The 23,622-nt window shown below is 35.8% G+C and overlaps 1 protein-coding gene across 2 annotated transcripts in view; it reads left to right on the top strand.

Annotated features, from left to right (window-relative positions):
* The first annotated feature begins 295 nt into the window (after window positions 1-295).
* Window positions 296-23,622, top strand: part of LOC145694461 (ubiquitin-protein ligase E3B) — a 68,940-nt gene continuing 45,613 nt past the window's right edge. Inside the window, exons 1-6 of one of the 2 annotated variants that reach the window (XM_081770741.1) lie at window positions 296-418; window positions 8,775-8,989; window positions 13,132-13,281; window positions 15,797-16,124; window positions 19,136-19,324; window positions 20,743-20,934. In XM_081770741.1, coding sequence (XP_081626867.1) covers window positions 8,823-8,989; window positions 13,132-13,281; window positions 15,797-16,124; window positions 19,136-19,324; window positions 20,743-20,934 — 1,026 coding nt within the window. In that variant the 5' untranslated portion in view covers window positions 296-418; window positions 8,775-8,822. Of the gene's footprint in view, window positions 419-525; window positions 545-8,774; window positions 8,990-13,131; window positions 13,282-15,796; window positions 16,125-19,135; window positions 19,325-20,742; window positions 20,935-23,622 lie in introns of those variants that run through there. The other variant, XM_081770742.1, reaches the window with a different exon arrangement.

Genomic DNA, 23,622 nt, shown 5'->3' with positions numbered 1-23,622 from the left:
TGTTTATTACTGCCGAGAACGGTAAGAACTTTTTTGGTTACCTCTTATTTTACATATAAATATACCGTATATCTTTCAGCCTGAATTGGCAGTTTTGTTATTTATTCTTTTATCTTTTTATATTATACTCTTCTCAATGGTTTAAACCTAGGTAATGTCCATTACAAATATCCCAGGTGTGATCAACACGATAAGATATAATTTTAATAAAAATATTATGTTCTGCGGACTCCCAGAGATTGGAAAATACTGTTATAGAACTTTCTATTGAGTTTCCTCATCGAGAAGCGCAACTGCAGAATCACTTGTTTCAAGTTTTAGTTCAATGGGGTGCCTGTAGATGGTGCTAACATCAAAACAAACAGGACAAAGTGAAAAGGAAAGAAAAATGGAAATTCGTAAAGAGAGTAGAAGAAACGTAAGTATGTCGTAATATTTGTGGATATTATATCTAAAGTGATACTAGTAGAAGAGTAAATATATTATTTTCCTTGTGGAGATAGTTTTGAATCACCAAATAATTAGATAAGGCTGATAGTGTTACGTAAGTACCACAATTGGATTTGCGCAATTGAAGTTCGGTATAATTTATTACGTCAAAATATAATTTAGTATTACATGTTGTGATAGTAGTTCTGTGTGTCCTAATGTGAATAAACATTTGGAATATTTCATGACATTTAAGCTTAATGTTTCTAAAACTTGTTATATTTCTTATAAGATATTGCGAGTGTACCCATTTTTTCCCTGTAAATATTGGTATAATTCTTAAAAACTAACTTGGTATTGCACATAAGCAATTTTGGGTAGCTTTTAGTTTCTCCCCCAATCTTGCACATAGATTTCCAGTGTTACTTAACTCACAAAATATAGCTGAGCGAGTGAAGGAGATTAGAAGCTACGCAGGGCTCGTTCTTTTCTACCTCTTTCACAATTTAGGTAAAAACAAGGTACTCGGTTCTGAAGACATGAAACGAGTTGGAGGGCATTCTATATGTCATCAGCATTTAGCCAAATTACACAAGAAGTAATTAGGTGCATTCTCTTCAGAGAGCAATTTTAATTAGTACAAAAGCACATTATCTAAAAAGATATGGTACAAGTACAGAATGTGGTTCATGAAACAACTTTAAAAAATCGCTTCAAATAATCCCTTAAGACGTTCTGTGTTGTTATTCCCTGGCGCATACCCAAATAATTGCGTGCAAACCGAAATTCTTCCTCTCATGGGTAATAAAAATAACTGATTTTACTATATCCGCTGTCTACTTTACCTAAAGTTTTTTTCGGTATTGTAAAGAATTCATAGGGATTTGTACATTGCTTAGGCAAAGTAGGTAAAATCGTGGTCAATGTTCCGTTAAGGGGGTCCAGTGTCTTTGACACCACTTCTTTCTATTGATTTTCGTTTGATTACATAATATATCGATATATTAGGTTAGGTCAGGTTAGGTTAAATTAGGTTAGCGTAGGTCAGGTTAGGTTAGGTTAGCTTAAGGGAGTCGAGTGTAGTTTTGGACCCCCTTAACGGAACATAGACCAAAATCGTAAACACTTGCAGTTATTTTCTACTTTGGTATTACTCGAGCCGACGTTTCTACCAAATCTTGATATATTTATCACATTTTCAGTTAGGTTAGAGTTTTATTTCGGATTGAATATAGCCCGCTCCCCCCAGTGATTTTTAACGAATCATAGTAATTCTAACGATTCATACTAGTTCATAATGAATCGGAATCGCATGTTATAAAGATTTAAGATGTAAATGTTGTGGTAAGGAAATTTTAGTATAAGTAGTAGTATTAGTAGTAGTAGCGGTAGTAGTAGTAGCAGCAGTAGTAGTAGTAGTTAGTAGCAATAGTAGTAGCTGTAGTAGGAACGGGTTAGAAGCCCCGCAGGGGTTGGTTGGGTTCTGTTCTCGATATAAGTAGTAGGAGTGACTCTTCCAGTTCCGGTGACAAAGAACTGGGGGGAGCGGGCTATACAGAAGCCTTTATTTCTTTTAGCAGAGCATGTAGTAAATGAAGAGCTCCATTACTACTTGCAGATTGACTTCCGGAGGGCTCATAAATACAATGTGGAGAAGAAAAATGAAAATAAAATCTTTCAGTTTCACGTCCCACGATTATGCCGGTCAGGCAAAAGGAGTTGGTGGTGATGAGTAATGAATGAAATGGTGAAATGAAGGAAGTGGGAGGAAACGGGAAACCCACGTACACGGTGTTTGTCCACCACAAAGTTCACTTGGCGGGGGGGGGGGGGGGGGGCGCGGTGGCTCAGTGGTAGAGCGTTCACCTCTGGTGCTAGGGGTCTCGGGTTCAAGCCCTGCTCACGCCACGTGAACTTTGTGGTGGACAAACACCGTGTGCGTAGGTTTTCTCGGGGTTCTCCTGTTTCCTCCCACTTTCTTCATTCCACCATTTCATTCATTACTCATTATCACCGTCTCCTTTAGCCTAACCGGCATAACTGTGGGACGTAAAACTCAAAATTTCATTTCATTTCACTTGGCGGGGGGTGGGATCGAACCCGGGACCCCAAGCACCAAAGGTGAACGCTCTACCACAGCCACCGCGGCTCCCTACAATGTGGACGTATGCCATAAAAATTACAGTGCATAAAACACGAACCAACTTGTGCTAAGTGATACTTTAAACTCAGGTCTCCCTTCTTATTTAGCTGTAAAAAAGGAAAAAAAAACGTGCACTATGGGGCTCTAACCCGCCTTCACTAGCTAACGCTCGCTCGGCAATACTGTGTAAATTAAGTATTAAACTTCGCTACAGAAAGGAACCAACCTAGCTACTAACCTATATGGGGGGGACCTGTGTTCTAAAACCTTCCCGATTAAGAGTGACTAACGTGGTTACTTTCAATTTGCGTCTGAAGTCTTTTGCTGAAACTGCTATTAATTAATTTCAATATGCTGTGTACTTACAGTAATTACGTATATTCATGCTGTCATTCCTTCACGGAAAATGTATGAGATTGTATTTTACGTATAAATTTTCTATTTGGTAGAACCGTTTGCTCGAGTGAACCCTCCACTTTGTCCCCTCCCCCCCTCAAAAAAAAAAGTCAGGAATTGTGTATAGTGCGTAGACATTATCAAGAATGTCTAGATTGACTATTTATCAGTAAATATATATGAGAACACTTGTTTTATTCACTATAATTAATGGATTATACAATATATTGTGATTGGGCCGTCGCGTGTAAACAAGAAAAATCAACAAATAGGTTAACGCTAGACTACTAATATTACATACAACAATATAGGTAGAAACTAATCCATTGCTACATATATCACCGATACATAGCCATTAGATATAGCACAATACATAGTCATAAATATACCTCCATATAATTACATAGAATAATAATCGAAGCTTTTCTTGTGCATAAACAGTAAACACGATCATTGAAACTGGAATGAAACCCTCTAAAAGATTAGAATAAATACAATGATCTCCAAAAGCAAGCTTTCCAATCCCATGACCCGTTAACAAATGTAACAAGAATTTCTTCCTTGGCTCCCTTTCCATCCAAAGACTTCACATACCTTGGAAAAGAAAATATTTCAACGTCACATGGATATGCCCTTTAGGTTAAAGGAGGCGGATTATTAATAAAAGTGGATGTTTTTTTTTTTTTTTTTTTGAGGGGGGAGGGTTTCCCGCCCGGAATCGAACACGGGACCACGTTCACGAGCTTAGAGTATTTTCACAGTCCTCGAGTGAAAACGTATCTGAATTCTCTCCTGACTGAAACCCGAGAAAATAATTTATATATCAGAGCTAGGTAAAATCAACACAATTTGAGAACAAAATTTACCTTACCGTCTCAGATTGTCATAATTTTTTTTCACATGGGTACTATTCATATAGACTAAGGAAAATACTAAATGTCAACTTTATATATCGACCGGTATTGAAGATAGGGCTATGTAAAGTTTGGAAAAGATGCCCAAAATAGTATGTTCAATGTATTTTGAAATTGGAATTGCAGATGTCCTAATTGAGCTAGCGAGCTGGTTCAGGTGTCGTTTTACAGCATTTTTCATGCCCTTTCCTGTGGTATAGAACAGCATGTAGGCTAATACAAGCTTTTATTTTCAAAATCAAAATCAAAATTTTACTTGAAATAGGGGAGGCGGGGGTAATAAGAGACAAAAAAATATTCTTGCACTTGCATTGATTTCTTGAGGAACTAGAAAAAAATATATTTGATTGTACTAAAATAATGAAACCTGCTGATGTATTAACACATTTTTTCAGTTGCTTTTTCACACCAAAAATTTTGTTAAAGTCAGTGTGTCTTATTACTCCTAAGGAAAAATCTTCAGACAATTCTGAACAATTTACTTTTTTCAGATCTGAAATATGTACATATGTTCCCGAAATATCAATTGCCTGAGTATTAAATATCAAAAACCATTGAAACAAAATATAGTTGCGTTTTACGGAATCTAGATACATCATATATAAAACTCACACTACCAAATAAAAAATAATGCTGACAAGAAAATTTCTGAAGAATGTTGAAAATGAACTTAAAAAGTGCCTAAATTCTCAAATAAAGAAAAAACACCGCATTTGAAAAATAGTTTTAGCTAACTTAAATGGATTGAAAGAGCTATTAAATTGTAATCATACACGAAGGGAACATTGGAAAATATTGTAAACCTGTTGTTGTCCAAATTTTATGTAAAATGTAGCCTATGTAAAACTACATTTTCAAAAAATGTGTAAGATGAATATTAAACCTTTTACGATGTACAGTCGAACGATCATATGAAAAATGTACAAAAGAGTTTGGAAATTTTATGCTAGCCTATGTAAACTCCAAGTTAACATTTAAAACCCTCATAAATCTAATTTAAATTTTAGTGTAATATTGGCCTTACTAATTATCTTAAGCTGGACCACTTAAACAAACATAGGAATAATGTATATGTCAAAATGCACTGTTGGCATATAGGCGAGTTTAACAAATATTAAGAATAGTCCTACAAACACCTAGGCCTGCCAAAAGAAGAGGAGTCATATTTAATCTCACTGTTTAAATGTCATCATAGGCAGGCCAATTGAAACCACTTTTTCAAAAATTTAACCTTGCACAGTCCTTCATCTGGGAAAGCAATAACCCTTCCAATATACCAGTCAAGATCGTAGTACACGGCGTAATACATTTCTAAGCAAGATTCTGCTCTAGTTGGATCAATTTCTCCTGGAAAACTTTCACCAGTTAATGATGAAATTAGTTAATCTAAAGCATATTCTCCATTGTCACTATCTATGCACAGACTCTGACTGAATTGCTAGAGTAGGAATTTTCCTATGTAATTTCTATATACAAAAAATAGCAGGTTATACTCGTCACATGCGCTAAATAAACATGAAGTTGAACTGGGGTGATAAGAGACAGCTGTCTCTTATTACTCCTTCAAAATTTCTAAAAGGGGTAATAAGAGACATGCCCTTAATTGACCTGAAATGCATTGTTTCAACATTTTTCAAAATTTCACATCAATCTTCATAATCTTAGTCGCAAACTTACATATCAGTCATTTCAACATTTGTAACTCACTCTTCACAATAAAATTTTATTTTTAAACAATCACGGAACTTGTATGGTAAGTTCAAAGTGAAGGTATTTTTTTCATAGCGTGACAACAATATAAAAACTCATATTACTTCATAAGTGCAAGTGGGGTAGGAAAATAAAGGTATTGACGTTGCCGTTACTTATTTTCTTTATAATTTTGATTTGATATTTAGGGTATTTTTTTTGCCGTGTCTCTTATTACCCGGACCTCCCCTATTTTAAAATTTTGAAATTAATTCCATAAATAGATAGTATTGTTGTAAAGCACCTGGCAAAATATGAATTTGGGATGATAATGGGTTCATTGTTTAAAAAAAAATAAAATAAAACTAACACTATAGTTTTCATTAATACCCTGCACCTTGCTTTTTTTTTTTTTTTTTTTTTTTTTTTGTAAGCTTGTGGGAATGAATAACACTAACATGAAGAATACAGTAATTGGTCTAAATCATATCATGCCGACCCATGTAATCTGCTGGCTATACTTATTACCTCATTCTTTAAACACTAACTTAAAGCAAATTAAAGTGCTGATACTTTCGAACTTTAAAATAATATTAATACAAGTTTCACAATAAAAAATGTTACTGTAAATAAACGTGGTTTGTATAGCACTGGTATAACAGCAGGGTTGGCTGGTTTAAACCAGCTATTTTTCTATTTAAAAAATTGGTGTAAAAAAACAATGCAAAAGTGCCACAAATCGTAATCAAAAATGCCCCGTGAATTTCATAGTGACGTTTTCACATATGTCGAATCATCTCTGTTAGTTGAATCTAATTTCCACCTTGTTATTAAGGAGTCCCGATGAGCCCACAAAATTTCGCCTAGGTGGAAAGCGAGTAGTGGTTCAGATGCCACTTCAAGTAATATGTCCAATCCTTCATAATCTCGCTGTTACATAAGGACGTTAAGCTTAAGCAAACCAAACGAATTGAAGCAGCTTTAGCGGGTAGGCATGAGTTCATTCGCAAGCAACAGGGAGCCTTCCTTAACTACACAAAAGAAAATCTCAAAGAATCAGAATTTGCTGTCATCTGTGATTTTTCTGAAAATTATAGCACAGAGCTACCACTGGACGAGCTAACAGGTCACAATCCATTCTTTTGTTTTATATTTCAAACAGGAAAACAAAGTTGTACATGGGTCCGCGGTGGCTCAGTGGTAGAGCGTTCACCTCTGGTGCATGGGTTCTGGGTTCAAACCCTGCTCCCGCCAAGTGAACTCTGTGGTGGACAAACACCGTGTGCGTGGGTTTCCTCAGGGTTCTCCCGTTTCCTCCCACTTTCTTCATTCCCCATTTCATTCATTTCTCATAATCACCGTCTCCTTTAGCTTATCCGGCATAACCGCGGGACTTAAAAATTTCATTTCATTTTATTTTCAAAGTTGAACATATTAAATATGTAGTTGTTTCCGATTGCCTAGAGCACAATACAGTTTACACCTTTCAAAAAAGACTCATCCAAATTTCAAAAGCTTCCAAACAAGGTTTTTAATTTTTTCCGATCTAGGTGTACCGCGCAATACAAAAATAAACAACTTTTTGAACCTCTGTTTTCATGAGGCAGCTTTAAAAGTGAAAGGAGGGCGGTACTTTTCGGCTATAGCACATAGCAAAGAGCCTTGCGATACACTAGCGGTTCAGTAAAGACTGGCAGCTTGTGCTAGTTTGCAAAGACCCTATGACAATCAAATTCAAACCTACTCAACGCACGAGGAATATACTGTAGTTGAAATGTTCCTGGAAAGTCGCTTCGATCAAGCATTGACTCTCGAAAGGAACACAACAATATCATGCATTCATTCCGAAAACTACATCAACATTATTGGTGAAACACTTTTCAGATGGTTTGCAGGGTTGGGAAAAGGAAGTATCAAAATCTCCAAATAAACTTCAATTAGAAGGCATATCAGGCTATGTCACCGCTGTCTTTGAAGGAAAGTGGTGGTTCGGGTATGTTTAACAGAAAAATGAAGAACTTGATGAGGTAAAGATAACTTTTTTTTTCATCCACCTGGGTCATCTCCATCATTCTCATATCCAGGAAACGCTGATGTGTGGATGTCTGTAATGGACGTCAGGGTCGGATTAAGGGGGACTATAGTCCCGGGCCTCCACTCTGATTAAAATCTCAACTGGCTATCAAAAAAGAATCATGAAGATACGATCATCATGAAATAAAATATGACCAAAAATATGAAACATATTCACTTAAATTTCCTACTGTACTTTCACAGAAATGTATTAGGTGAAGTCAGCAGGGGCCACTTGATATATATATAATAGCTTCGGGCCTCCAGATGGGTTAATCCATCTCTGGTGGACGTTCTGACAAAAGTCAATTCTGTAACTCCTGATGAAAGAAGTTATGTTCTTGAAAGTGATGTAAGCCGAACAAATGTGGCTTTTTCAAATTTTAAGTGATAAACATATCCTATTACTTATTGAAAAGTTTTACTATGAAATCATATGTACTCTTTCTTCAGATTAGTGTTTATTTTTATTTTCACAGAAGTGTAAAACTTCGTATTCTTGTGTTATTACCCTTCGTACAGAGTATTCTTGAAAAATAAGCATTAATTTTGAATTTTTTAAACAACGAACCCATTATTATCCAAAATTCATATTTTGTCAGATGCTTTACAACAATAGTATCTGTTCATGGAATTAATTTCAAAATTTTAAAATATGTACAATTTTGAAAAAAAATTAGGTAAAATTTTGATTTTGAAAATAAAAATTTGTATTTGCCTATATGCTGCTGTATACCACAGGAAAGGGCATGAAAAATGCTGTAAAATGACACCTGAACCAGCTCGCTAGCTCAATTTGGAGTTCAAAATACATTGAACATGCTAATTTGGGCATTTTTTCCCCAAACTTTACATAGTCCTTTCTTCAATACAGGTCGATATATAAAGTTGAAATTTGGTATTTTTCTTAGTCTATCTAGGGGGTATCTATGTACCAAATTTTATTAAAATCTGGGATGGTAGTAACTACGATGAAAACGACACTTGCGCCTGGAGCCAAAATCGGCTCTGCTATTGTGGTCACGTAATATTTACTAAGAGTGTTTTCCATAATTTTAATGTCAAATTGTAATCAAATATCAAAACGAGTTGGATATGTTGTGTAAACTTTTATATGTGATTGTTTGCAGAAGAGATTTGTATGTTGGGAATAATCATCGGATCCTGTGCCCTTGGCCATGGATATTTTTGTGAAGACCGAGTCGAAGAAAGGCAGCTTTCTGGAGCAGGCCAAGGCTGCGAGGGAAGAAAGGGCCCAGGAGAAGAAACGTGAATACGCAGCGATATGCATTCAAGCCCAAATTCGTGGTTGGCTGGCGAGACTCAAATTCTCGAGACAAATTTTGTAAGTATTTGGTGAGATAACATAGCTTTGCTTTAGGTGTTAATTTGGGAGTAATGGGCATCCGTTTTGAAGTACGTTCTTTTCTATGGTTGTAAGAGGGTAACCATACTAGTATGTGGACGTGAAAGTGGAATTGAGCAACTGCAGCATGGTCAGCCATATTTTGAGGAAGTATAGGCTTGATTCTGAACGTTAGCCATGTTCATGGAGTTTGGCCTAGGTTTTCCTTCCTATCTAGAAGCTTCCGTTTCTGTTCTGAAAAGTGTTCCTTCAGAAGGATTGACTAGCTTTAACTTTTTTTTTAATGATCTATTTTATTTATTTAGTTTTAAAAGCCTGCTTCAAGTTTAAAATTAAAATATTTATGGGAGATTACTTGAAATTTTGGTAAGCATATATAGGGTAGTTAATAGTTTTTATTAATAAAATCTATCACCATTTTTTTTTCCTTCACAATATTAATAGTGAGTTACATTGTTGCAAGACATATAAATAACTACTAGTGATTACTGGTGAGGTCATGGTGGCTTAGTTGCAGAGCGCTTACGTTTAGCGTGTGGGGTCCTTGGTTCGATTCTAGCTTCCGGCGGGTGGGTTTGTGGCGAATAAGCGCTATGTGCGTGGGTTGTTTCGGATCTCCTGTTTCCTTCCATTTTCTTCATTCTATATTATTATCCTTCTCATCATCACGATTTCCCTTAGTGGGCGAGGAAAGCTCTTATCTATGGATCATGGGGTCTGGTTCGACCCCCGGCCAAGTAAGTTTGTGATGGACAAAATCTTGCTCATGGGTTTTCTCGTGGTACTCCCGCTTCCTTCCACTTTCTCATTCCATTACTTCTTCCATCATCATTTACTTCCTTTAATCATTGTTTCCCTTAGCCTAACAGGCATAATCGTAGGGCGTTAAACGCAAAGATTTCATTTCATTTTTACAAGTTTCTTTAGGTTCGGTATATAATCCTGGGACGTTAAACTTTTCAAAAAAAGAAAGTGATTATTATTGTTTCAGTTAAATCCATTCTAAGCAATAAGACTTAATGTTTGAGTTTGAGATGTGTTTTTCGTCCTCGTACAAACTGTGGCTGTGAAAGCTGAGACCTACCATTAATATAGGTTCCTATTTTATTCTTGACTGGCAAAAAAATTATGATCTTTTTCAATTCCTTTAAGCTAGAGAAGAAAGGGAGTTGACACATCAACATATATTTAATATAGTGATCATTTTAAAAGGTTTCCCTCGCGGAGACTTTGAATAAATGCGGAATGAAATGAAATCATGGGCGCCCGAAGGGGAGGGCCGGGTGGGGCCCGGTCCTCACTGGCACACGAAAATGCATTAAATTTAAGATTTTCTTAATGAAAATAAAAAAAGTACCAAAACTAATATAGCAACCAGGGAGATGAGCCCCCAGAAAATTAACTTCGAGCGCCCATGACTGAAATCTTAAAAGTTTTACATTCCATGGTTATCATCGTGTAGACTAAAGGGAACAATGATGATGAGAATGAATGAAATTGTGAAATGAAGAAAGCGAAAACGGGAGAACCCCGAGAAAACTCATACATATGGTGTATGTCCTCCATAAAGCCCATTTGGCACAAATAGGAGAAAACCAAGGACCCCATCCACCAGAGGTGAACGCTTTACCCTGAGCCACTATTACCTCAATAAGCAAAAGATGGACATATATTTGTGAAAATACTAGTAACCCCAATTGAATCCAATCTGAGAAATGCCCCAAAGGAAACTTCTTAGCCCGGGGGATTTTCTCAACGACCACGCCTGAAATCATCACTGTTCGTCTGTATTCCTAAGAGAAAACTATTAGTTAGTTAAATTTGAGTTCAGTTGATTTTGAGTATAATGTTTCGTTCAACAGCGAGGCTATATGAGACGTGGACCTACTGATTACATATGGAATCCGAACTACATGAGCTCCCGCCGGGAATCGATCCCGGGTCTCCCATACCCCCTTGTTTACATCCCATATGTATCTTCACGTCTATTTCAATAGTAGTTAAGTGAAAAGTAAATATCACTAATGTAAGCTTTGTTCCATGTGGACAAACAAGTGTTTTTACTGAAAGATGCAATACACTGTCTTCCCAGAGATAATCTACGTTAGTCTTTCTATAGCCTATATATATATATATATATATATATATATATATATATATATATATATATATATATATATATATATATATATATATATATATATAATATATATACATTTTTAAACTCCATTATGTACAGTACAAATATTTTACAGTACACTTTTTCTGTGTAAATACTGTATTTACATTGAGTTGATTATGAAATATTAAAATTGACCCATTTGGCTAGTGCAGTTGAAAGTCATCATAATAGTTTTATCCAATGTACGTACAGTATCTTAATAAAATGGATAAATGCTTATCAAGAGTATTAACTACGAAATCGTATTACGTCCAATTGAGCAACACTGTTAGTACTTCACGACGAGAAGCAAGCAACAGGAAAGTATTTTGAAAGAAATATGTTTCTAACAACGCCTCTTCCTTTCTTCGCAGGTAGCCACCCTACTACGAAAAAAAAGCATCTACGAAAGCAGGAAGAAACAGCCCGCGTATGGTTTTCTTTCGCTTTTTACTCCCCGTGAACTGCAAGCGCATTTGCAGAAGCAACCCTACCAATTCTCGCACACAAGCTGGCAGTTTGTGATTCACAATTCAGTGAAAAGTACAAATAAATCATTAGAAGAATCGATTCATTTATGGAAAGAATCATAATTTATTTGATTCACGCCATGATTCGTTCATAATGATCGAATCGTTCATGATTGACACAACACTAATTAAGACGGAATATAATATCTGAAAATAGAGACTGCGTAATCACACAGACTAAGGGAAGATACAATGCACATGATCACGTGGACTTATTTTGGTATATGCCTTTTATTTAGTAATTGCTGATATTTTCCCATCTTTCTCAACAGCGTTTTCGTAGAGTATCAACGTTAGCCTAGTTTCATTTCACCTCGCGCCTAGTTGTCTTTATGGTGGAGAAACACCGTGCGTAGGTTTCCTCGGGGGCTCTCTCGTCTTCTTCCACTTTGTTTATTTCACAATTTCGTTCATTATTATTGTCACCATCTCCTTTACACTCGAGCATAATCATCGGATGTTAAACTAAAATAAACTTAAAAAGAGAAAAACCAATTACGGTAAACTCATCTCATCACATGACATCCATCGTTGTAGGCCAGAAAGATGTTCTTTCGCTAAATGCTTCATCAGATAGGAAAGGGACAAAGTAGATTGAAAGGAAAAATTAATATCTATAAAGCGGCCAAGTTTGCATCATATTACGTTCATTATAATCCAGTGATACACAGGACTTTTTTTTATAGTAATCTTTTTGTTTTCTAGGGGCCTCGGTGGCTCAGTGGTAGAGCGTTCACCTCTGGTGCATGTGGCCCTTGATTCGGTCCCAGCTCGCGTCAAGTGAGCTTTGTGGTGGACAAACACCATGTGCGAGGGTTTTCTCGGGTTCTCCCACTTTCTTCATTCCACCATTACATTCAGTTCTCATAATCACCGTCTCCTGTTGCGTAACCGGCATAATCGTGGGACATAAAACTTAGAGGTTTCATTTACTTTTTGTTTTCTGCCTTTGATGACGAGACTTTCATTGTTGAAAACTCAAATGCTTTTGTTTAGTTTTTAATATGATTATCATATATGTATTTGTTATTTTAGTTTTCATGTGTCCGTCTTTTTTGGTCCCTGGTGTATTTTAAGAGCATGTATATGTAACATTATGTACAATCAAATACAAAAAGTTCTTTTATTTTGTCTCCGATAAATTTTTTGCACACTTTTTTTTCTGTCTGTAAATAAGTTAGAATGCAAGATTTACGAAAGATACATGAAAATTGCAACTATTTTGAATGTGGTTATGTATTAATCTTAAAAATTGAATTTCCCGTGTTTACTACAGTAAATCTGTATTTGTGTTTTTGCCTAGTATTGAAATTTCAGTATCTTCTACTCTTGCTTTCACGGAATTCTTTATTTCATTAAACTGATTCACTAAAACTTCAGTAGTATATTCTAAGGTTATTAACAACAACTATTCCTATTATTATTTACAGGGAAGAATTTGACGCCACTTTCCCTCAGAAATGTGATGATGTTAATCCGCCAGTATTAAAATCATCATTGCAGATATATAAAACAGCATGCACATTTTTACTCATATATAAGAAAGATCGGGACAGAGAAAGATTTGAGAAACTATGCAGGTAGGTTACTGAAGAATTGTCTGTTAAGAGCAGTATTCTTTAATCAGTCATTTTATTCTGACAACTCGAGTTTTTACTACTGCACAAGAAATCTTTAACATGCGCAATACATTTCTGTTTCCTAAAGAATGTAGAGAAATGTCTTGTTTTAAGAAATAATGCTATAGAAATTAACGTATAAATATTTTGTCGAGGTTCAGAAGCTCTCATAGCTGAATATAAATATGTAATAATAATAATGTCCATATAAATTTTGTGGGAGTAGTTCGGTTTCGATTCCCAGTGAAGACGGAAGATTTTTTTTTTTTTTTTTTGTGTGTGTGTGTGTGTGTGTTGATCTATTAAAGTAAGGGAGGAAAGACTACCAGAATTAAGAGCGAACTCCGATCCTGGAAGCCAGAGACATGGCGTTAGAATCTGATGCTCCGTCCACACATCACCCAACGTGTGTTGTCCGGTTGGTCGGTCTATTTTTCGTATAACGTCGTCGCTTATCATGGCGACGTTTGCACGTATCAAACCATCTGCATTAGTTTTATCTCCTTTTTACCTTTTAATCAAGGCGTCCCATGTTCAATTCTCGGTCGAGCCACAACCCTTGTTTCAAATGTAAACCAAGTAGCGGTTTAGATGTCACTTTAAGCGAAAGTTTTCTTGATAACCTCGGTATTACATATGCCCTAAATATCCGAAACGAAACCAAATTGTTATTTCTACGTGCCTGAATGGCTGTTGTTTTATAAAGAAGCCAAGGTTGCTTAAATATATTGATAAAAACTGGTAAAATTTATCGACTGCCTACGTAGCTTCCAACATTAGCTTGGGTTGGACTTTCAGTTTTAATTTTATTGAATGATATATACATACTAAATTTGTACTTTAATATCTGAGTTTTAGCATACTGATTACGATAGATTGACCTTAAAATTTCATATGCAAAGCAATAATAGGATTTTCCCGATTTATATGTAATTCTATATAATTGTTTCACTTGTGCAACTGTTTGTCTTTTTTGCCCTTTTGAAATGACTCCTGACAATTATATTAAGAAGTATGTAAAGATTAGTAAAACGGATTTTTTTTTTTTTTTTTTTTTTTTGTTTGTTTGTTTCGAGTCCAATAGAGGACAATTTCTCACGAATATAAGCTGAGAAGCGATTTGGATTCCGCCTTAAGCTTATATGACTCCTTCGAGCATAACCCCGTTGTTGCATAATAACACCAAGGTGAAACAGACTTATTTCTGTCCATATCTAATATAAATATATAGAGCAAATTATTTTTTAAAAAGCTGGTTTTTACCAACCCTGTCGCTTATACAATGCTTTAAAAAAATGCAGTGAGCATTGGCATATACTTTACATTTAAAATTGTTTAAAACTTTAAATTTTCCGCAGTTGCGGAACGTCAGGTGGATTTAAATCTTTGGGTTAGGAGCGGATACGTAAATGTAGCATAGAGCTCATTCGTGGCTAAGCGATTAGCGTACGCGCCTTTGGCGTGGGAGACCCGGGTTTGATTCCCGGCGGGAGCTCATGTGGTTCGGATTTTACGTTAATCAGTAGGTCCACGTCTCATATAGCCTCGCTGCTGAACGGGACGCTAAACTAAAATCAACTCAACTCAACTCGAGTAAATGTACCATGAGCACAAAAGTTCTGGCAGCTGGCGAAATTTGACCTAGAAAGCACAATGTCCACACAGTGGTAAGCCTTGATAAACTAATTAACCTGAAGCAGACAGAACTTCACATATGGTTTGGTGTTGAACGAAGGCCAGCGGTGAAATCTGGGAGCGGAGAGTTCCTTGATGTTCATCGCCAGCCTGAATGTAACTTTCTCGTGAAATTCCGATTTGACACGAAAATACACTGAATTAGATACGTCAGCAGTGATAGGATTGTAGAACGTTTACAGCTGCTATTCGTTGCCATCTAATTGAAAATTGGTTGTATCGTCCATGATACATAACCACATTATTTGGCACCGTGAACGTTTGGTCACAAGACTGCTATTTCTGGATCATAACTCGTGTTTCCGTAACATTTGGCATAGCTTTTAGTTTACATCTCAAAGTACTTATCTACTGTAAAGCTGTTTTCACTGTGTTTTAATTACACTAAAGTCTTCTACCCAGTTCAAGATAGGATTTGCGACCTTACCTACCACAATTTGTCGCAGTTGGCAGGAATATATTCCATCTCCACTCTAAGATCTCGACTGAAAACGGAAGTTGTAGAAATCAACCATTTCCGGTTTGATTCTTAATTGAGAAAATATCACGCCATATAAACTAAACTCCTTCACGAAGTCTACACGTGATAATATTACATGTGTATTTCTTTATTTACTGTATATGATAAATATACACCGTTAAGAAGTAGATCGTGTGTAGTGTTGTTTGATTACTCTAAACAGTAGCATTTCTACTTCTAAGTTGAAACAGATATTCTTAACAGTAACACACACAGTCCTGGTAATTTAGAGTTATTAAACATGTATTTAAATATTTGCAGGTACCTGGCATATAGCCTGGAATCAGATTCAGTGAAACTGAGTTACGTTGGCGTGGCACTAAATAAGGATTACGCCTTATCATGGATCTCTCATATGAAAAGCATACTCTGGAAGTGTTGTGAATGTATGGACGACTTAAAACCTGAGATTGCCAGTGACATGCGTGCTATTCTGGTCTACCTACATACTCTAGTCTCATTTACGTCAACTAGTACGTGGCAAATTCTAAAAGTCAAAAACATGGAAAAATTAAAACCTGGAATGAACCAGTTGTGTGCAAATATATTGGGTCACTTGTTTTCCAAAGGATTTTACGTTACACTAAAGGTAAGTGGTTACTCAATTTAGAGACTGGTTACGTGGTCCTAAGCAGCAACTAATTGAAAACTTTGTTTCTTAGATAAATCCATCTCAACAATTAAATGTATCCGCAACAAATGTAGAATGCACATTTTGTGTGGTTTAGTACACTCTAATTTGTGGCAGACGCTTGTTGTACAACTTATCAATGGACACTGTTGACACTACATTTTAACTATTTCGTGTTTCTCCTTTTTCTTCTTCTTCTTTTCTTTTTTCTTTTCTTCTTTTTTTCTTTTTTTTCTTTTTCTTTTTTTTTTTTTTTACATGAAATATACTATAATTGTAATTATTCCGTTTTAGGTATGGTGAAGGGTTTACCATATTGTTAATAACAACCTACTTTAGGCGATCGGTTGTGGTAAAACAGTTGACAGTTCGTTTTCTTTCAGTAGCATTAAAATCCCACCGTTTTCGCTCGCTTCCGGTCGCAGCTAATTTCATTTTGAAAACTGGTAAACTGTGCCTCGACAGTGCGCAAGAAAATTTACAGTCATCGTCACTTTGCGAATTTTCAAACTCAAAATAACTGAATTTAGTGTGATTTTTTTTTTTTCTATTTTAAAATTTTGTTAAATTCCAATATATTTACGGTAAATATTGTTGTGAGCAAAATATATATTAATAAGAAACCAAATGTATAGTGGTGTGATACAGTTATATAGGAAGAGAAAAAAACACCCAGTAATGTGTCCATACGGCCACCATTTTCATATGTAATCATTTCTTACTTCCCGCTGTGACTTATTTTCTATGTGTGTGTCTGTGCACCTCTTCTAGTCCTTCCAATTCCCATATTTTGACTTGTGGTCAGTTCTGGAGCTGGAGCTGAGGCTTCGGAGCAGATATTTTTCTCCGTCATCAATAACCGAACTGATTACCGTACTGCATGAAATTATATATATATATATGTTAATATTAATGTACCACGTGCTTGTGTTTATAAACATTATACGTACTTCTGGATACTTTCAAATATCTAGGACCAGTATTAACAGACGAAAATCATATTCACGAAGAAATTAAATGTCGACTAAAATCAGGGAATTCCTGTTATTATTCAGTTCAAAATCTCTTGTTGTCGCGAATTCTGTCGATGAATTTGAAGCTTAAAATATATAAAACGATAATCATGCCTGTTGGTCTATATAGTTGAGAAATATGGTCGCTTATTCTGTGAGAATATAGACTGAAAGTATTTGAGAACAAGATTCTGAGACGAATATTCGGACCCAAGAGGAACTAGAATGGGGAATGGCCGAAACTTCATAACGAGGAACTACATAATTTATACGGTTTACCCAACATTGTTAGGGTCGTCAAGTCTAGGAGGCTTAGGTGGACAGGTCATGTAGCTAGAATGGAAGAAAGTAGAAACGCTTTCAAAGTCTTGAGTGGAAGACCCATCGGAAAACGACCATTAGGAAGACTTAGGCGCAAATGGGAGGACAATATTAAAATGGATATCGCAGAAATAGGAATTGGATCCAGTTGGTTAAGGATAGAAGTCAGTGGAGAGCTTTTGTGAACTCGGCATTGAACCTTCTGGTTCCATAGACCATAGAGTTAGTTAGTTATAATAATAAAACGGTAGTGGGAGTCGATTCTGGACTCGGATTTGCTCAGTCTAACTCTACCTATCCTTCAAACAGAAGAAGCTAACGGTGGTCCAATGCCATATTAATCAGACATGTTACTTTGTTTTGATAATCTGTATAATCATTTAATTTTGTACGGGGTGAAACAATTCAGATAGAGAAAAACAAATTTCATACTACAGTATGATATCAATTGTCGACTGCGGTTGTCATTTTCATAGATAACAGAATAAGGAAGTAGGTTTAAGAGGTGATATATGGTAAATGGAGAAAATAACCTACATTTTCTTACATACCACAGCCCCCATAAGTTCAAATTTAATATAATTTTTCGAAAAGTAAAAATGTTCAACTGGGAATCGAACTCTGAATTCCAGCTTACCGTAGTAGTGAGTTAATTACTACACTATATAGTCCGCTTCCTTACCAATAGAATACTATTTCTTTTTTTTATTTTAAAGGTGAGTTATAATTGTACGTATATGATATATTAATTTTTGTTGATAAAATTACACCTCAAGAGCTCTAGCAGTGTGATTGATGCATTGTCGTTTGGAAAATTCCGTCATTGGCTGGATACAACTTCTGGGCCGTAGGATGCACGTAGTCTCCCTAATATGTGTACATAATCACTGTCAGTAATGCGTCCTGTCAGCGCAGCTACAAGATCTATCTAATACTAGAAAACCTCGATCAACATCATCCCAGAGCTTCCGCCATGTTTCACGATAAGAAGACAGTTTGAAACTTAAATTTCTTTGGATGTCCGCCATATGTAAATTCATCCTGTTGGAAATGAGATGAAAGAGGACTTATCAGATTATCCTATGCCTTTCCAATCATCCACAATCCACTTTGCATCTTCTTAGCACCATTTCCTTCGCACTAAGGAGTTGTTAGGAGATGTGAACGTTTTGAGAATCAACTCAATCGCGAATCATCAGTGTGTGCAATCGCGACGGACTGTGATTGCCGCACTTGCATTACAGTCCTTGGTTACATTGCTCTTCAGTTCTCGGCAATCTATGTAACTAAGGCTTCTCTCCTGTCCCCTGTTATTCTTCGCAGATGTTTGAAACTCAGAGATATCTCCCATTTTCTATGATTAGCGTACGCCCTCGTTCTGTCCCACCTAACACTACAAATGGTTACCTAACACTTCACTAACAGTGGCCAGGCGCTGTACGCTGTCCCCAGTGTTACAACCTCATACATCTTACATGTTGTAGCTACAGTTCCATTATTTTGATAATCATCTGTGTATTCTATTTGTGTATGTATTGCATATATTTTAACTCTCTATATCTACTGTTTTTTAAATCCTATTTTAAAAATGTGTTATGAGTTGTAAAACAGTAATTGTTATTATTGCTTTTACAGAATCTCTTGATCAAAGGTTTGGGGCGATCAAAAGTAACTCTGAAGCACGTGTCGTTGATAGCTATAGTAACCCTTGCGCTTCGCCCTTTGATATCATCTGGCTTTACAGAAAAATTGGTCACTATGTTTCTTATTAATATATTGAGTGTACCCGCTCTGATTCTACATTTGCAAAATCAAGCACCTGAGGTAAGTAGATGGATTAGTTGATATGCTAGAAACGTTGACTTCATAATAGACTTTTGTGTGTTAGTATATTCTGAGTATTTTAGAATAGATTGCTAACATAAGAGAAATACATTATGTTAATATGGATGGAGAAATGTTTAATTTATGAGTTTTTAAGGATTTTTAAAATTTAGTTACCGCTTTTCCTTTAGTAGATCCCATATTCTCACTAATTGTCAGCGAAATAAATTATATAGAATTTAAAAACCTATTGATACAAAATATGCGTTATTTGTGTTTCTCGTTCATCATATGTTGCAGAAAAAATCGATGAAATTTGATGTTGGCTTACCAGGGTTGACTGGTTTAAACCAAGGTGGTTTAAACCAAAAAACGAAAAATATTCGTAAAAGTGTAAGTGTTCGTAAAATCTTGATGAACACACATTTGTGGGTTATCACGTTTCACTCCCGTGTATAATTCGTATTATATTCAGATCTAAATTCCCCATTCAGTACTCAAAGAGATTATGCTACAAAAGCAACTTTTGTTCTTTTTATAAGCTTATGAAGGTTTCTTTTGTGATTTTTTTTATAGTTATTATTGTTATGCAATTACAATCAAAGAAAAATTATAAAAATTGCTTCGTTTTAATAATGTTTACTGTTGGTAAAATACATCGAAGTGCCGTACTTTTTTTTGGGGGGGGGGGGGACACCACGACAGACATTTAATCAAAAGTATCTTTGGTATCTTTGGTAAGTCGTTGTATTTCTTTAACTTGGACTAATAAAAGTCGTAGTAAACAAACTTGGACTAAATTAGTTCTTCTGTACTCTGCAATATTTTGAAATTGTCCATATGTAATTCTGTATAATGGTTTCACGTGTGCAACTGTTTATTTTTATGTTCTTCTGAAATGACCTTGAAAGTTATATTAACAAGGAAGTAAAGATCAGTACAACGTACTTTTATGAGGAGTCCTTCGTGAGTGAGTCGGCAGACGTATCGCCAGTTAATCCCGGTTTTCGAGTTCAAATATAGGACAATTTCTCTCGGATGTAAGCCGAGAAGCGGTTTGAATTTCGCTTTAAGCTTACGTGACTTCTTCCAGCATAACCTGGTTGTTGTATAATAACACCAAGGCGAAACAAACTTATTTCTGTCCGTATGTGACATAAATACATAGAGCAAATCATTTAAACCAAAAACACCTGGTTTAAACAAACAAACACAAAAATAAAATAAAAAAAGTTTAAACCAAAAAAAATGTTTTTTTTTTGGGGGGGGGTTTCAATAAAAAACATGTTTTTTGCCAACCCTGTGGCTTACACAAATAGTGAAATCTTGCGTGTCAGTATTAGTTTAATACATTGTACGTAGCAGTGAACATTATTAAACTGTGAGTAATGTTTTCTGTTTATTTATTTTTCATGTAGTCATTAACTACAATCAGAATCAACGGCCTGTTTGCCAAGAGTCTAGATTTGTTGAATACAGAGCAAAACACTCGGATAGTTTTTAATGCTTTGGAGGGGAATTACGCTTTGTGCCTGTTAGCTAACCTTATTCATTTGGCTTACATTGAGAGGGAAAACGTGTTACCAGAAGTTGCTTTCCCAACTTTTACGGTGAGTATATCTTTATTAAATGTCTTATGCAGGGATTTGTAATGTGTACTTAAGTTGTGGTTTCAGATTGATGCACAACGAAACATATTTAGAAAGTAACTAATAATTCCGTTCTTTAAATAGAATGGTCGTACTAGAACATACTTAAATAGAAAATAAGAATAGTACTTATTAACACTGTCATGCTCTGCGAGGTTACATACTCACGGAGTGGGCATAGGTCAACGGTTAACGTTCTTGCTTAGGGATTTTCCACAGTTCCATCAGGCAAATGTTCAGTAGTAGACTGAAAATGAAATCTGTGCTAAGTGCCTAAAATGGAAAAGTTCGGTTTAATGTCAAAATGTGGCCTATGTGCCTAATGCTGCTCAGGGAAAAACAGGCTGTGTAGTATTCACTGTGGAAGTAGTTTAAATAATCACCAGAAGAATGCGCGAGGGTATATGTCTCATCAGTTTTGAAGTAAAATCTGGACTTTTTCATCAACATTTTCATTTTTGCACTTAGCATGGATTGTATAGTAAATCTACATATGTTATGGGCCATGCGCAACATTTATCTTTTCTTCGTGGTATTATTACCCTTTTGGGCAAGTCTTTACTTCTGCCATTTCATTCAGTTTTTTCGATTCTTCGATTCAATGATGTGACCTTTCGGTTCCGGTTTTGAGAGCTTACCTGTTCCGCTAACTTGGTAGCTGGTATCAAATCATGTGGTACGTGATGATGTGCTGTTTATGCTTTTTTTGTTTGAGCGGGGAGTTATGGATATGATGTGACGTAATCTTGTGTCATCGTGTACAGTGTTTGACGTGCAGGTGCGTGCGGTGGGTCGTTTGTGTTATTGCGGTCATATCAAATGCGATATAGGTTTCTTTCGACAAAGAAACGATATGAAATTGAAATTCTTATATGTTATTGACATGTGTGTGTGTGTGGGTGGGTGGAATTGATATGGATGGTCGTAGATACTGTTTCAGTGATTTGACCTTAAGAGGAGTTGTAGTGTTTGTGAAAAAGAACAGAAGCAATTGAGTACAATTCAACATGATCGATTAAAAGTGTATTATGTATGCGAGAATCGTCAATGTTGGTGTTACTTGAAGCAATTATGCCTGCGATGTGGCAGCTTTATTAGTAGATCTAGGTTGGAAGTACGCGAGATTGTTTTACTATGTTACATTTTTCTGTCTGGAGTTAAAAGATATGAGAACATCTGTCTCTGATTGGCTCATTTTTTGCAGAGGAGCTTGTAGGTTGTTTTGAGGCTATGTTTAGGCATTCACTTTTATCAGGTGTTTATTTTTAGTTCTTTTTTCGGTAGTTGTAAAATATTTGTCATTTCGTTTGCTTCTGTTTCCTTTCCAAGTATATAGTTCTGTGAAGTTTCCATTGTACGTTAATTGTCGTTTCTTACATTGTGATTGGGGCTAAGGGGGTCTTGCCCCCTCATGTATGTAATTTGTTTTCCTTTTCTAAGAGGGGGTTAGGGGACTTACCCCCTCATGTTTGTGTGTGTATGTGTGTTTACAATTTGAAAATGTGGTGGTTCTTGCTGTAGTTTCAGCTATTATTTTGTACCTTATGTCTTCCAATTTTTGTTACATTTAGAACTGATATGATAGAAAGTTCATTTACTTCTATATGTATCAATAATTGAAAGATGTAATGTTGTAAATAATAGTAGAATGATTACAGTAGTAACCACCATGATTTCTAACGATTCGATTCGTAAGGAACTGGTTCCTAGTGATATTTAATGAACTGTTTTGAGGAACCGATTTCATTGAACGATTCAATTGAATGAAATAGCCAAGGAAAGACTTGTCCCTCCTTGCCCTTCCCTTGCTTTCCTTCTCTGGTTTTCGTTTAAATATGTGTATCCTAGACTGAGTAGATGTAATTGTTCCGAATCGTAATTGGTCAGGCATTCAGTTGATCCAAGAAACATAACAGCACTACATGTAAAGGATCTCGTTGGACGTAAATCTCAGAGATTTCATTTTATCACATTTGTAATAAAACAGGTGACGATTATGCTCTATGCGGCAGTCCGTGACTATTAAGCGCAAAGACAACATATGAAAATTGTGCAACGTTCAGTGTTGCCAACTTACAACAACAGAAATGGCGGGAATTTCAAAAGTTGCGTCTATCTATCTACTATCAGTCTCATTTCTCATATTTTTTTCATGTTCTTCATTGTGTTTAAGTTATTTGGTAAAATTCAGAGAAGTTGAGCCGAGTGTTGTGAAGATTCTTAATGTTCCTGATGTCTTTTTTTAACGTACCAGCAATAAATAACTTTGGCTGTATATGATAAATTATTAATAAATGAGAATGCTCGAACAGCATTGCCAGGACGAACTTAAGTTGGTATAAAGGGACAAGCTTTGCCGGTAGATGTCACTGCAGTCTTCGTATCTCTCTCATGTATTTTTTACTTTTCATGAAAATTCACGATTTCTCTTACAAATTGCAACCTAAAGACTTCAAATTTTTAGAGAAGGAACTTCATAGCCTATAAAAGACAACAATCCGTGCCGATTTTTTATTTAAAATTTTCTTCATTGTTGATTCAGTTGTATTGTTAAAGGTTTGGATATCCACTTTAACAATCAAGCCATTTCAACAATGAAGAAAATTCTAAATTAAAAAATCGGCACAGATTGTTGCCTTCCATAGGTTA

This window comes from Thermobia domestica, chromosome 9 (genome assembly GCF_964235325.1).
Source record: "Thermobia domestica chromosome 9, izTheDome1.hap1.1, whole genome shotgun sequence".
Taxonomy (NCBI): Eukaryota; Metazoa; Arthropoda; class Insecta; order Zygentoma; family Lepismatidae; genus Thermobia; species Thermobia domestica.
The sequence above is the reverse complement of the archived record's forward strand: the minus strand, read 5'-3'. Positions and strand labels throughout refer to the sequence as shown.